Consider the following 16598-nt stretch of genomic DNA (forward strand, 5'->3'; position numbering starts at 1 on the left):
CATTCAAATCCGTCCAGTAGTTCCGAAGATTAACGTGTACAAACAGACAGACATACAGACAAAAAGACAGAATTTTTTTTTTCAGATTCTTACTCTGTTGCTGTGACTCTATCGCCTAATTTTACTTTTATGTAAATTTATTCAATGTACAGGTTTTTTTTCTACTGTTTTATTTGATTAATTTCATCTATACTTCTTCATGGTATTTCTTCGCTGTTTACAAGTAAACCTTTTACCAATTATGGGAACAGTTCCTTTTTTCCCGGAATGAAAGGTAGTCTATGTTCTTTTCCATGGGAAAAATTGCATTCCAAAACTAGTATAGTATAAGCACTTTGAGCAATAAATATAGGTACTCACGATTTTTAGACATGACACAAACACGACACAAAAAATATAAAATAAAATAGGTACTCGTACCACTGGAATTTGTTGTAAATATTTCGACATTGACAAACATAAATATCGCTGCTATGAAGGAATTTTGACATGTAAATGGCGGTTGTAAAGGTACGTTCAAACTGTGCTTCAAACCATGGAACCCACTCTGTACAAGTACCTGCTATGGTGTCCAAACCTATCCAAATCGTAAATATAAAAAAAAATATTATACTGTGTTCGAACTCAACCCGAAACTTAAATCGGGTTGAACACGAGGACATAGCAACACGCGGTTCGAGCCGCAGCTAGTTACAATTGCATATTTTAGCAGTTACATCATTTACCTATGCAATGGACACACTGATACCAATCAGTAGTGTCCCAAAGAAAATTATTAGTAATTCATTAATTTTATTTTATTTTATATTTAAGAAGCATTACGACGGTAAGGTTTAGTAACGTGCCTAAGGTACGTGTTTGTATGTCACGTAATAAAAATTCGCCTATAGGACCGACACACGCTCCGATTAAGGGATTACAGAAAGGTATATAAAAGAAAGAGATGTAGGACGATCTTCCTTTTCTATTAAATACTTGCATTTCCTTCTTTAGACCCTAGATTGCCCTAGCGGCAGGTGTGTGACTCTCACTGTACGTCGTCTGCAATGCGGCGCGGAGCTTGACTCCACTTATACTCATGTTTTGCACCCACAATGGCTATGAAATTCAAACTATAGGTACTTCAAAAGTCTGTTTGTTTTTGTCCTTCTTTGACGTCAAATCGAAGCATTGGGTTGACGTGATTTTTTGGTGTGGAAATAGATAGCGGAGTTGCGGGCAACAAATAATTATAACTTGAAAACAGTGGGAATAACCGGTAGGGTCATTGTATCGATAGTATCTATTTTTTCAGTGAGGTTTAGAAACTTCGTGTAGTAGATTGAAATTCACGCCATAATCTGTTTAAGAAGTTAAATCAGGTAGGCGGCCGGTCATAAAATCACTGCTGAATCTTCACAAAATTGTTAGGTTTATTTTTACGTTGACCCCCGGGCTTCGGGGTACCGCAAAATCCGAGATACGCAAAAATAATACCTAATTATCTTCTCAAGAACGATGTTTTCCCTTTGTCGTGGTGGTTAGCTGGGAGATAATGTTTTTACCATGAAGTCATTTATTTATATGTTTTTATTAGGAACAATAAAATTTGACAAATATAAACGATGTACTTAGTTTATTAGAGTTAATATTTTGTCGTACAGTCGTACCTACATAAATAAAAGTAGTTATAGTCTCAAAATTTATTGTGACAGTAAGCCTACATCGATCTAATCAAATATCATGCACGGATGAAAATTATACGAAGCCAAAAGAATGAGCTTGGAATTGTGCCAACATTGGTTGCCAGCTTGTGACTGGGTGTACTGAAGTTTTAACTTTCTTTTTATGCGTTGCTTTTAAGCCAATGTTTTTTTGAGGCTTATAATTTGCAGTTTTCCCAACAAAATTAAATGGGAGTGAGAATTGACAATTTGCAGGTGTAACATGAGTATATATCTCTCACATCCTCTCTTGTACCCGGTTACATTTGGGGCTGTGACGTCCTGAAGCCTAGGGTTGGCGTAAAAAAAAAAAAACAATATTTTTTTTGGCTATGCTTTTACAACCAGCAGCCTGCCTGACGTCAACCTTCATTGGTAATGTAATTGTTGCCTATCAGCTGTCGAAGGCATGTGTCTCTTAGTCACCTCGTACGACATCTATAGGAAGATTTAGAGTGGTCCGATCCGCACGCTATATGTAACATGAGTAAAAATCTATATCTAATGAAATCGGCCCAATACATTGAGTCAGCGTCACAGAAGTACCGTGCAAAGGTGCAAGGGTAAATGTAAGGTATGGTAGGGCAAGGTAAGTGGTACCTAGTGCGTGAATAAGATCAGTAGGTACTGCATAAAGAAGGGGGAAAAATAAGAAAGTAATCTTCCAGACTTCCAGTTCCTCGATATCATTAATCGTCCATACAAGGAAAACTGTAAGGAAATCGATAATAGTTACTTAATGTACATCATGTGTGAGTGGCGATCTAGCTAATATTTGTATAAATGACAGGCCGGTTGTATGTAAACACTTGTTATCTGTCAAATGCGGGTTCTCGTCAAGTAAATAAAGTAGTAAGCGAGTGGCAATCGCGAATCCAAACGTCAATACGAGTAAGAAAGAAAATGGGGTGAGGAGAATATGCCGTGCCCACCTCTGAAATACTCCACAAAAAGTCTGAAAAAAAAAGGCCTGGCCCGACTCAGCTGTGTTGAATGCCATAGTGTGTCCTTAAATAGGCCATTCGAAAAATTTTTTATATTGCTTGTCTTGTTATAATTAATGTCTTAGACCCCCCTGAAAGTATCTCATGTCCGCGACCGTGTCTCCATCTTAACGTTACAATATAATGTTCTTATATGGGTGTTTACTTGTTAAGAAAAAGTGCAGGGAAGTCTATACTACAAAAAACTAACCCATTTTAATTGTATCATTATATAAAGTTGTACATATCATTTTGTGTAACTTTTGTTAAGAAGTTGAAGGCCTATAAAAATTGATTTCTCGCATGTATTCGAAGTCATGGAAAAAATCGCATATCTATTGATAAGAAGCGTCTCCTATTCCTAAGCCACGTTACCATCTCCTATTCCTAAGCCACGTGATATTATTTATTACATACTAGCTGCGCCCCGGGGCTTCGCTCCCGTGGGATTTTCTGATAAAAAGTACCCTATGTATTATTCCAGGTTATTTTCAACCCGTGTACTAAATTTCATAACATTCGGTCCAGTAGATAATGCGTGAAGAGTTAACAAACAAACAAACTTACTTTCGCATTTATAATATTAGTTGGGATTACCAACGATGCCGAAGATCGTACGAAGAGGAGAAGAAAAAGTAGGAAAGTGGTTTCTGGGCTCCTAGGCAGCTTTATAGCGGAGGAAGGAACCAAGGCAACACGCTCAGATGAGATCGAGGGCCATCGTTTATCGGATGTGGTGTTTAAGGTGCGTGCGTGTTGACAAACCAAATAAATTCATTTAGCTCAAGGGCCTCTAGTGTTCTGATTAGGCTAGTTATAATGGGATACCGTTACAAGCCAAGTGCACTTGCCAGACTATGCTATTATTATAATTTTTCCCGCGCAATCTTGCACCTTATGTACTTGTGATAGGGGTGGGCTATTTGGACACAATTCATTCAAGACGCGACCGTCTGTGCATTCGTGGGATTGTAGTAAGTCAGGTGCAATTGTGCAACGTCCGTTGACGTAGGTGTTACGTAATTTTTTTCGTAGCTTTCCCTGTGACGTCATTCCACGTCATGGCGCCACATTTTGGTGGTAAGTTTTGTTAGGGCAAGAAATAGACAAACAAAAAACATTTTAATTCGTCACAATTATAGAAAAATCAGTGAAAAATTCATATTTAACTAAAGTAGTTATTTCGTAACACAAAAAATCAATTAAATTTTTTGGCGATACATCTTCTTTTCAAAATGTCGTCGTCCCTTGCTTATTGTACATTATTATGTGCACATCAAAATTCTCCTCAGTCAAAGAAAAGAAGGACAAACAAACACCGTCACATTTATTGTATTAGTATGGAGTATGGATTTTTTTTTAATTTAAATACGATATCTTAACACTGAAATTGAATTGCAACAGCCTAGAATATACTGTCAGAATAAAATGGCTAATTAATTACTGGGATATCATAACAGTGGTAGTACCATTAGTAGTACTGATTGATCAACGATACTACTGACATGATGGGTATATATCTATTATGACATATATTATTTCGCTGTTATAGGACTAGATAGGTATGCAACACAGACTTAAATTAAAAGTCTATGGTATGCAATTATGAGCTATCCTAATTAGGCGTCACTTATATTATTGCTTTGAAATAAATGATTGAAATGATGATGAATGAACGGTAGATTTTACGGTTTAACAAGAAAACGATAAAACGTAATAGCATAATCAATACATGAATAATGGAAAGATCATAAAATCCTCAAGTTATAAGCGTCGGGACGGCGCCGCGACGCCGGCTCCGCGAAACTAGGACTTTCACCCCTTCACATGCTTTACTTCATGAATGGTTTTACCAAAGCGCATATAGCCAGAGTTGTTATACCTAGAGTATTTTTTTATTGACTTCACAAATTTTAAAATTAACTACGCCCGGTACATGGAATACTAAAACGTACGGGACGCGCGAGTGGTATATTCACGGGACATACACCCTTTACATCGAGGTTCTTTCTTCGAAAACCTTTCTACGATACGTATACCGGTCTATAAGACGATACATTTAGTACTTTATATCTGTTTCCTAAGGAAGTCTCTTTCTTTCTTTACTCTCATCACTTTCATTTCTGCACTTAAAGTAGAAAGAACCAAATTGACTATTCGGACAATAGTAATTCGGAGTTTACATATAAGTGTGTTTCCGGTTGTGACGCCTGGAGTCTGTTTAAAAAATAAACTTCAAAATGTTAAGACTCTGCTGTGGTTTTACAACCGTCTCAGCTCTTAAACCCTTTTGTCTCCTATTCGCCACATACGATATCCACGGTAGGATATGGAGTGGTCTTATTCTAAGGCAGACGCCCCTATACACACACCAATACAGGTTTATTTGCGTGTCGACATTTTTTTCCTAACGTGTAAATCCCTGCAGGTCTTTGACCCCGTTGATAGTACTTTATTTATCGATTTATTCCTATAAATATGATGTTTATATAATATGTTTGTTTATTGTAAAGTTAAAAATATGACACTACTGGGGGCGGTACAGCAAGGGTTTAAATTACAATCGCTATAAAAAGTATTATAGTTAACTATTGTACCAAATTTTGTTTACATTTGCTACAAACGGACAACGAAAATAGATCAATTTATAGAAATCATGAAATCCTAAAAAGCTAGCAATTTTCAACATAGTGCTCTACAAAACTCCTTTCACAACTTCCAAAAAGTCTTCGGGGCTGTGACGTCGTGATGCCCGGAGCATCTAAGCTTAATTAAATACACTTCAAAACTATTAGAAGTTGAAGTATTTTTAGATTTTTTAATGAATTTTCTCACTTTAGTAAAGCAAGCCAAGCTCGTAGCGAACTCGTAGCAGCGGACCTTATGGTCGTAGACATTCGTAGCTCATAACTACAGCCGTAGCCTCGTAGTCCGCAAGCGGCTACGATGCTACAACTAGGTAGTTCTACTATTTGAAAAATCGTCTATGACGAGAAGAAATTTCATAAAGGTTTCTACCTTTATGAACTTAGCAAGAGTTTTTTTAAATTTTCATTAAGTCATTCTTCTTTTACCATGTTTTTGATGTGTATGATTCGATAAATTATTACAAAAAGCTATAGTGGAGCAAACAAAATCTGTGTCTTTTTGTCGAAGAAAGTTGCTCTTAAATATTTGTGAATATTCTGACGAACACTATTGTAAAAGTATATTGAATTTTAATAAATTATATTTTTACAAACTTTGTGTAAATTTTAAAAGTATCTTATACCTAAATGGAGATCCCAAACATAAATTATTATGAAATTTTGTAAAAATTGTAAAAAAAAGTGAATAAATATGTATTATTATTAATAATATAAAATGTTGTGTCCCAGTAAAAAAAAAACCAAAATAATAAACCTCAAGTCCAATGACAGTTAAAAACTTACCTAATATCCGGTAGAAATTGTTATCCAACAAACTAAGGCAGCTATCAATTCCACAGGCAAAATCCTGAACAGTTATTTCCTTCATAAGGACACTGGGTAATGCGGACAATCAGAAGGGAGTTACTGCCGAGTCTGTACGTGTACGCCCCGCGGACGTCCGCGGCAGACTGAAGTTGGCACAACACAACTTAGATATTTGGATGCAGCTTTCGAAGCTGCATTATATCTATCTTTATTTAACCGCTTATCTTACAGATTCATATCTTATGAATGTACCTACTATGGCCCGCGGGGTCGCCCGCGCTTTGGTTTGTATTAATCTCATTGGTGTATTTTCGAAATTAATTGTGCTTGTTTAATACACATAATTATTCAAAATTAAGTAAGTACAGTGTAACACATCTATCTGTAAAATGTGATGACACATTTGTGGAATTTGATCATATGTTTTTATAATATCAGTCACTCAGTGTCGTCTTTTATATAGATATATTGCACAATAGGAAGAAATTTATTGGGACACAGTTTTTCATGAAAATTTGTGTAAAAACATATAAAGTATGTCACCGTTTGATCGTAGACATCGATATTTTATAATCTGTATCTGTCGTCGAGATTGTAAAATCTCAATCAAACTGTTTACAATTATTTTATTATAGTTTATTATCTAGCTTTTGCCCGCATCTCCGCCCGCATAGCCCATGTTTGGACCCAGGTCATTAGCTATATCTATTCCAAATTTCATCAAATTCGGCCCGGAGATTTATCCGTGAAAGAGCGATAGACAGACTTTCGGATTTATAATACTAGTGTGGAAGTAATTGATATGGACTGAGTCCAGATTCTTTTTTTCTACTTTCATTGAAATCATTACATGTTCAAATTGGCATGAACGATCTATAGAATTAGATTACCAAAGATGGTTAACATCAGGCGGGTCGTAAAAACACAGACGAATCCTCAAAACTTTTAGGTTTATTTTGTGCGTTGACCCCACACTTCATGGCGTGACGTCCTCGAATGCTGGAAATACGTGAAGATGAGAGAAAGAGAGGATAAAATTGTAGCCAAAAACTATATAATATACTTACATAAAGATAAAATAAGTGAAACGGTAATTTGACAGGGTCATTTACTATATCTAGCCCAAATTTCATTAAAATTGTCCCAGCTGTTTGCCATGAAAACGTGATAGACAAGCAGACTTTCGCATCTAATATTATTAGGTATCTATATGCATAGAAAAAGCTAGAGAGTACATAGATGTCGGCCGTTGCGGTTTAAGTCATGTCAGTTGCCGGTCGGAATAACATCAAACACCTCTGTTATCTAAAAAACACACTCGAAAAACAAGAAAAGAGATTTTATCTAATTTGTAGATAACATCTTACATGAAAATAACTAAGAATACTCTCGGTCAAGCTTGAAAATCAATAGGTACCTACATTTAATAAAACAGTAGAAAAAAAGTCTGCACATAAAAACAAAATTAGGCGATAGAGTCGTAGTAATAAAGTAAAAAAAATCTGTCTGTCTGTTGGTACCGCTGAGAACTGGAACACCTGATAGAGAAGTATGATGGGTCAGCTAATCTATAGGAAATATAGAAATTACACTTTAATAAACGTTGTTCAGTTTGACGAGCCTGTTGAGGCATAAAAATCGAAGATCTGGAACACCTGATGTAAACCTATGATTGTCCAGCTAAACTATAGGAAATAAAGAAATGACGACATAATAATAATTGTTCAGTCTAATGAGCATTTTCCGTTGAGGTATAAAGATCTAGAACACCTGATGCAGATCCATGATGGTCCAGTTAAACTATACGAAATATAGAAATGACGCACTAACAAAAGTTGTTCAATCTAATGAGCATTTTCTGTTGAGGTATAAAAATCTAAGATCTTGAACACCTGATGCAAACCTATGAGGGTCCAGTTAAAACATGGGAAATAACGAAATGACGCCATCTGCACACTGAAAGAACCTATATGACACCACAGGTAATGCTCTATCAGAGGAGTTGTATGTCTTATCATAATTTTAAATATGTAAGTAGTAACATACCTCTCTCCATGATGTCGAAATATCAGGGAATTCATCCTGACGGCCTGCTGGTTAGTATTGCTATGAAGTAGATGCTTTATATCTAATTTTCTTTCTTCGTATACTCAAGTAGTGGAAAGGGCATTCAGCCATGTTTTACCCAGAGTGAACAGGATATATTTCTTCAAAAGATGGAAAAATACTTTTCACGGTGGCAAATGTCACTTACTGCGAGTGATTTACTAATACAGATTTTTTCTCTATCCCGTAGGCTATGTTTACTCAATGACAAAGTGTAATATCCCAACATTATTATCCTTACATATAATAAAGAGAAGTTCCACCGCCGTCGTGTGTGTCTGTATGAACTGAAAAACTACCGGACGGTTTTTGTACGAATTTCACCAATAGATAGTGTGATTCCTGAGGAAGGTTTAGGTGTATACACCTAATAAATTATAATTTATTATGGTTTTACCCGAGCGAACATATTTAAAAACTTCGTTATGAAGTGGATATCATTTCTTACAATTATTATTATAAATGTTAAAGTTTCTTTGTTACCTCTTCACGCTTTATCTACTCAACCAATCTTCTTGAATTTTTGAATACATGTAGTTTGAAGTATGGAGAAGGACATAGGGTACCTTTCATCTCGTAAACGTTACGCGGGCGAAGCCGCAGGCAATTAGCTAGTTGTATTATATTTTTGACAATGGTTTTCTCTTCTGGACACTATCATGGATAAGAAATAACAAACCCATAGTAAGAATTAAATATAACATTTATTACATCTAAGAACTCTGCACTAGACATTATTGCACTAACAAAAATATAATTAATTTAAAATAAAATTCTAAATACAGTTTTTGGTGCGAAATTGGTAAAAGCGACCCACACTTAGGACCCCAAACATCAATTTACACGTAAGTATATATACTTAATGTGTGTGCGACATGTGAAGTTAGTCGCTGGCTAAAATACAAATTGTAATCCATCGAGGAATTAATTTCGACTAATTCTAAAAACAAAATCTAGTAAAAATACACTAGATTTTTATCAGGTCAGCGCTGACTTGCCTCAAATTTGAAGCCAGTTACTTACCCTGTCTAAATAAGCCCTGAAAAAGAATCATTCAAAATTTCACTCATGTAACAATATGTGTAAAATTTTAAATTATGCCTCCCACTCATCAAATCTCTACGACAAATCTAGTCAAGACCTATTTAGTAGTAGTAGCCATTTTGACAGATATGATTACATGTAATTTCTACGTTCTATCGTATTATATGAAAAGTATAAGTTAAAATTTCGTTTCTTTTTATTACTGTGACAATTGATAATTAAACAGCTTTAATAAAAGTTGATACATTTTGTTATCTTGTGGTGAACTTCATGGAAGTTTGGTGCACGGTACATTCAAAATTCATAATTAAACGATTTCTTATGTGATGTGACTATTATGCACAATTTAATAAATATATTTATTGACATTCATTTACATAAAAAGATTTAATTAATAGAAGCTATCATCTAAATACACAATATATAGGATAAGGACAATAATATAATATATCAGCCATAAAACATGTGAAAACATGTGTAATTAAATTTAAATAGCAAAATTACACAACAATTACGACGTGACGTGACGTTATCTTTCATACATCCATTTTATATTTAAGTTTTACATAGCCAAACCATATTTATTGTATTATATTTTATGATATTATTATTATAGCTTCATCGCATAAAAGGTTAAATTAAGTATATTACTTTCATTGCATTGCTTTTTTTTGCCCAGGCATGAGCCCATTTGTGTATGTTAATAATTCCAAATCTTCTATGTAGTGATGTGTTTGTCGTCACGATGTTTGTGGTAAAAATACATTCCTAATATATTACTTTAATAATGAAAACAATAAAATAGTAAATTACGTGATTAATAAAACTGATCAATTAAATATATTTAATTATTGTGTTTGGTTATTTAACTACATACCTTTATGTATTTATTTTTTATATATATTAGCCAATAGTTGTGAGGTGCTTAAAAGCGGCATTGAATTAAAATGTTATCCCTATTGATGCAATCCTTCCAACTACAAACAGTAACTGTGAATTTATGATCAACAATCAATAAAATATTTACATTAACCAAGTTGTCTTATTTTATTGGAATGATTTATAAAACATCACACCTTATTCGAGTTAACACTTAAATATTATTTAGTAAGCGCACCAAAAGAAGTAAACCATGTGACACATTAAATAAACAATTTAGACACTAGCAAGGCATATTAAAAAAATATATATTTAGAAAAAATAATTGCGAAAAAAGATTTCGTCGCCGAAAATGACACATCATAAAATTGTTAACTTACCTCTTAAAATTTTAATAACGCATTGATTCTTTGGCGCTTTTCGATTTAAATAGTTCATTCCACTTCCATAAAACCAACTAAAATCAAAAGTGGATCAAAGGATATTTATTTTCCTCTTTGATTCACCGGTAAAAGATTGGATTTAAATATAATTATACCCTACTAACATTTTGTATGAGAGAATTATATGTAAATGTTGATTTTACAAAGTTAGACAAAATTCAGTGTATACGGACGTTTATTATTTTCTATAATTATACATTACATTATAAGAATAGGACACGAAAAGTTATTATTTCATGAAAATTTGGCTTGTTAATTAATATGATCCATAGATATGATATATGATCCATGATAATAGAGAACCGGAACAATAGGCAATTATTAATTTATAATTAAATCGATTTAAACAAAAACTAAGTGGACTTAATGCCATAACGCCTGCGCTTTCGAAGTCGGCAGTAAACTTGATTTTACGTAAAAATTTGACATCAATTATAGTTGTCCATCTTTAATTAAAAATAAAGTTTTTGACTATATATAAGGCATTCCATGCCGTCAAAACTATGAACTTATCACACTATCGCACCATATTTTTTTTAAGGTGGGGCAACCAAAATTATATCCATACCAGAAAATAAAAACTAAAATATAATATACATAACCTATGATTTGGCTGTCACTATTGCCAACTAGGTTTTCATCCACGCATATGTGACACGAACCTTGTTTAACCAAAAATTCATTCAAATTGAGCAGTGTAACTAAGATATGCAGTGATATGAGCAAAAAATATTAGTAAATTCTATTACAGTATAGTACTACCACGTCTATAAGTCGCCTCGGCAATAATCGATATCGCAGAATACTACTTAATATGCAATTTTGTTCGAGTATGTAACTACCAATTGCGTGCGGATTTGGCGCGCTATGATTGGTCGAAAAATTTTATTGGCTAAAATAGTTACGCGTGACGCAAATAGTTTGATTTCTTCGGAGGTACATCAGTATTTCTTATGAGAGTGGTGGTACTGTATATAGTTGTACTGTAGCTAGTTACATCTTAAACATACGTATTGTAAATGTGAAAGAAGAGGTGTATAGTTATCTTTAGAAACATTAATGGTACTAGCAAATGGTACTAACATTATGCGAATGTAATGATGAAAAATTATTTTTGCTTGTAACACTAGTGACTGATTGCATTGTTAATTTACTAGCACGTTTTTTGTTGAACTGAACTTCTGATTTCAAAGGTGTAACCGTGTTTACCCTAACAGCCTGTATTAAAATAAATCATGCGTAAGAGTTATGATGTAAAATGAAGGCAAAATGTTTTTTATCTCACCAAATATTATAAGCAGTACAGAACGTCTGAAGTTATAAGAAAATAAATATATGATGTAGGTTTTAAAGAAAAACTAGAGTTGGAAACAATATTGTTTCATAATAAATGTAAATTGAAAAATAAATATCATTAATGTTGTATAATTTAACTTTGAAATTGACAATGTAGAATACTTAAACAATATTTATAATTTCAGACGTCCCAATATAGACTCTTACATTTTCGAAGATAATATTGAAAAATTTGCATAGCCATATTGATTTTAAAAACCTTCCGTACAATACGTAAATACGGAATATTGCTTCCACTCAAATTTCATTCAATATTAGAAGCATCTACCAGAGTTATTATAAACAGCTGCTGCAATGTAATGAGAACACTAAACGTGTATACATATAGACGAACGAACATATTTACAGCTATCTCCCTCGCGCAGGCGCACGCGAGTAGCGTGACAGCGGGACAGTAAGATGTTTAGTAGAAAAACAGCAGTCGCTCTTGTGCTGTGCCCGACAGCAGCCGCCAGCCACGTTTGATGTTCCGGTACTGGATCACTGCGCGCACGCAGATTAGGATGCCTGAAAAAATAGAAGTACATTAGGGTATGTTTCCACGGAGTTTAGTTTAACATTATTTATACTTTTCTTTTTCAAGTTGTTTCTGTGTTTTTAATAAAATCATCATTAATTCAGCTCACCGAACGCCATGATAAGCCACCACAGCCAGGAGTTCTCGTGGGAGGCCAGCTCGGTGGAGTGCTTCACGATGAGGGTCCACTTGGCCAGGGACAGCCCAAAGCCCGCCAGCGCCCCGTAGCGGCTGGCGACCGTGTGGCAGAAGCACATCAGAAGCAGGAAGCCGATCCAGTTAAACAGGAATGCCACTGAACACCAATATATTATTTTTACTAAAGTCTCATTTTTGACGCAAGTGATTGTTGTCGTCAGAGAGATCCTTTTGATTTGGCAAATTGAATAACATCTGACACCACACCACCACAATAACACAGTCAATAAGAAAGAGAGATCTATTTGCATTCAAAATCATTATTATTATTACATAGTATAAAACAAAGTCGCTTCCCGCTGTCTATCACGATGTATGTGCTGAGGTCTTTAAAACTACGCAACAGATTTTGATGCGGGTTCTTTTTTAAGAGATCGATTGATTCAAAACGAAGGTGTATATGTACAATAACATGCACAATATTGCACCTGTGCGAAGACGGGGCGCTAGTGAACCTTTCACACAATTTGTCAATCAAACAATAGATTTTCATTGAATGAGAGGATCTTGCTTAGTTAGGCCCCTTTCTTAGTAAAGGAGAATACATAACAAAAGAGAAGAATCTCACCGAAGAAAGAAGTTAAGAACATGAAGTCAGTGCCGAGCAGGCTGTTCTCTGGGTCGAGCTGGTCGGCGCCGGAGTCCGCGGCCTCCACCGTCACGATCGCCGTGAACGTGGGGTGGTGCGGTGTGGTATTTTGCTGTTGGAAATATGAATCAATGATCTTTATTGCGTTAAACATGGCCCATTATATTTTACAATAGGTCCGATATATTTTTCATTTTTGAGGGTAAGTAGGTTTCACATGTTTAGTCGTCACTGACATGTAAGAGACAACATTTAAATGTCAAGACAATTCGATAATTTACAACAATTAAATTGAAAAACATAATAAATATTTCAGATACAAAATTTCGATACAAATAGTAGTTAAGTATCAATATAGATTTTATTCTATATCAATGTAGGTTAATTTAATGGAGCAAAATTAAATATGTAGTAAGTTATTTAAAAAAGGTATAGATAATGAAATTACTTTAAGATGCTTATGAAATAATTAGGAACTTATTTTCATAATTGTAACATTAATGTTGTGGAACAAGACAATACCTGCTGAGGGCCATCTGCCTCCATCTGCTTCTCCCGCTGGACCTCCTCATAGGTGGGCAGTTTGGAGTTCGTGGCCACGTCGTACGGCGGCGGCGCTGAGAAGTCTGCTTGAGGCGGCGGAATGTCTTGCATTGTGTCTGGAGATAACAAAGGTTAACATAGTATATAGTTGTTGCAGTTAATAGCCTTATGAAGGACACAAAAAAAAAGCAAACTGGGGCAACTTCTAATCTCAAGTAATTTAACTTTATATTGCAATTATAATGGTCGACTCGAGAAGAATATAATACTTTGTCATAACTCACTCTTGGAGATAATAAAAACAATTGAACAACAATAGGATCATGAAATCTGACATAGACATAGGTCAGATTGCAACAACTAGTAACTTTAATTCTTACTTCAAAATCCAACCATATCTATGCATACAGGTACATGCAAAGACACCTTGATCATAGAAAATTTTTAATCCCATCCCAGATTTGCTCAGGTTAAACTATTTGAATCACTATTTATAAAAAAAAAACGACAGACTTTTTAAAGACTTAAGCATACATGAGAAAGACAGACAGCTGGAAGTGGCTTAGATTTAATAGTTTTATGCAAGTTAAATAGATAAAACAAAAACATATTAAAAATTCCAATAGTAATACAGCTTATGTAGTGTGGTTTATATATTATAATTATAATATATATATATATTATATATATATAGCATGATTTTGCTTGTAGACTAATCTATTATGAATTAGGCGGAAAGGCTATAAATAAACATAAGATACAACAAAGAACTAATATTGACTGCCCTCAAACTGATCAAACACCTTAATCTGTTAGTAGTTAGATAACACCTGCTTAGTATTAAAGAATTTTTATCAACTGCGAAATAATGAATAACAAAACAGTCACTTTTCACACATTAACTTTGAGTAAAATATAACAATTGTTGATACTTGATGTTTCGTGTACTTCTTTTTTCTTCACTTTGCACGTTTATCTTACGCTACCTTACTTTGTGTGTTGAATTTTTTCCTTTCAAATACTTGGTTGACTGGAAGAAATCCCTTTCTGGGATAAGTCCGCCTTTGTACGCGTTCTTTCTTTATTTCACTGCTTTCTTTGTATGTGATTTCTTCGTGCAATAAAGAGTTTACAAACAAACAATTTCTCTAATAGAGTAAGGATTGAAAACATTAAGCAAAATACAAAGACATAAGCAAAATACATGCCCTAAAATAAATAAGAAAGCTGAAATGGAAATGGACAGGCCTCTCAATTAGGAGTAGTGGAAATAGTCAAAATTGGTAATGAACACCAGTTCATTACCAATTTTGACTATTTCCACTATTACTTGTGTACCAACACAAGTAATAGAGAGAGAAAAAAGTGGTTTCGACTTGTCCATTTTGACTGTGGATAGTTGATATTAATGCCATAGCAGATGGCATATGGATGAAGAAAGGAATAAAACAGTGAGAAATGGCATCAGTTGAAGGCCTATGTCAATATCTTAAGTCTTATCCTACATATCATATAAAAACTTTGTACACACAGCAGTTTCAGCTGTGCATTGTCTGTCAGTTGGCCATTAAAGAATTTCATATATATTGATTTTATTGAAATCTAATAAATAGTAATATAAATCAAAACAAAAAAAATGTATTTCATTTTTAGTAGATACAAATGTTTTTGGTTGCCTTCATATCACTACCAGTACATATACACTAGAAAACTCCTGTTGAAATACACAAAACAGTCATAGAATGGGAAGATGTGTCCCAGTGCCTGCACAGGTATTGCACTAGTAAATACAATAAAATAATAAACCCATCAAATTTTTATGATCACTAAAATTGATTCCAGTAGCAGTAAATGATGCTAAAACATATTTTTACGATGGGGGTTTTGTTAGTATCTACCATTGTTATAATGGATCTATAATGTTATTCTATTCTCATTATTTTCCATAACAAATTAATTTTCTTGTGCAATTACAAACATTGTTCTTGTGAACAATAGCGAATTGTTTAAAATATTGACATGACGACTACAGATTCTAGTAGAGAAATGTATTATGTATTATCAACCATAAAATATCATGCTCAGAATACTTAATTATTTTTATCAGTACCTAGAATTCATTATCGCTACCATAAGTGTTTGTTGCGAATGAAAAGATACGCAAAATTTTTAGTGTGCTCATAGCAATAGTAAATGCTTACGAAAATAAGGTCTTGGCTGTACTTACTAATCTCAATAAATTGCGGAGACATATTTGTCTCCATCGAAGTCGGCAACAACACCCTCACGTGTGCCTCAAATGTATGCGGGGGGCATACGTTTTCAGCCCGAGGCTGGCTCTACAAGAAATAGTTAATGTGACTCAATCATATTTCAAATAATACAATGAAGAGTTACATAAATAAACAAATTACACCAACACGATCACGCACCATATTTGTAAGATTAAACGTCTCTAAACAAAACTTGAAATGTTCTCATGGATTATTATGATCACATATAATGAACTACACACAATTTTGAAACAGTCCATACATTATTTACTATTTCAAGCTTCTTTTTTCCTGACGATTACAGGCGCAGCACTGAGTGTAGGTACCTATTAAAATTGTATTAAAATGTCAGACAAACAAATTTTGACAGTTAGTTAGTGTGTGTTGCCATTTTGAATAAATAATATCACTCATAGGCGTGGATTTAGTAAGTACTTCGTAGTACCTACTACAAGGGCATATTACGCGAAGCTCAGCGCAGATGGCGCTACTGGTACAACTAAGGTACA

General features: G+C 34.2%; 2 protein-coding genes across 5 annotated transcripts in view; both read right to left on the bottom strand.

Annotated features, from left to right (window-relative positions):
* The window catches only part of Mdr49 (Multi drug resistance 49), a 23804-nt gene extending 15410 nt beyond the window's left edge, over positions 1-8394 (bottom strand). The window contains exon 1 of one of the 3 annotated variants that reach the window (XM_053760750.2): positions 8188-8394. In XM_053760750.2, the coding sequence (XP_053616725.1) occupies positions 8188-8222 (35 nt within the window). In that variant the 5' untranslated portion in view covers positions 8223-8394. Of the gene's footprint in view, positions 1-360; positions 474-6117; positions 6288-8187 lie in introns of those variants that run through there. The other 2 variants (XM_053760751.1, XM_053760752.1) reach the window with 2 other exon arrangements.
* A 3924-nt stretch (positions 8395-12318) lies between these two features.
* Ndfip (Nedd4 family interacting protein) lies at positions 12319-16455 on the bottom strand. 2 transcript variants are annotated; one of them, XM_053760391.2, is made up of 6 exons: positions 16352-16455; positions 16044-16155; positions 13796-13932; positions 13253-13385; positions 12596-12781; positions 12319-12476 (listed from the first exon to the last, which is right to left on the bottom strand). In XM_053760391.2, the coding sequence occupies exons 2-6, from the start codon at positions 16078-16080 to the stop codon at positions 12373-12375; spliced, it is 597 nt and encodes a 198-aa protein (XP_053616366.1). In that variant the 5' UTR covers positions 16081-16155; positions 16352-16455; the 3' UTR covers positions 12319-12372. The 2 variants fall into 2 exon arrangements, with proteins under 2 accessions (XP_053616366.1, XP_053616365.1); XM_053760390.2 differs by having other exon boundaries at positions 16249-16403.
* Positions 16456-16598: the final 143 nt, after the last annotated feature.

The sequence above is a fragment of the Plodia interpunctella genome, chromosome 20 (assembly GCF_027563975.2).
Source record: "Plodia interpunctella isolate USDA-ARS_2022_Savannah chromosome 20, ilPloInte3.2, whole genome shotgun sequence".
NCBI classification, from domain to species: domain Eukaryota; kingdom Metazoa; phylum Arthropoda; class Insecta; order Lepidoptera; family Pyralidae; genus Plodia; species Plodia interpunctella.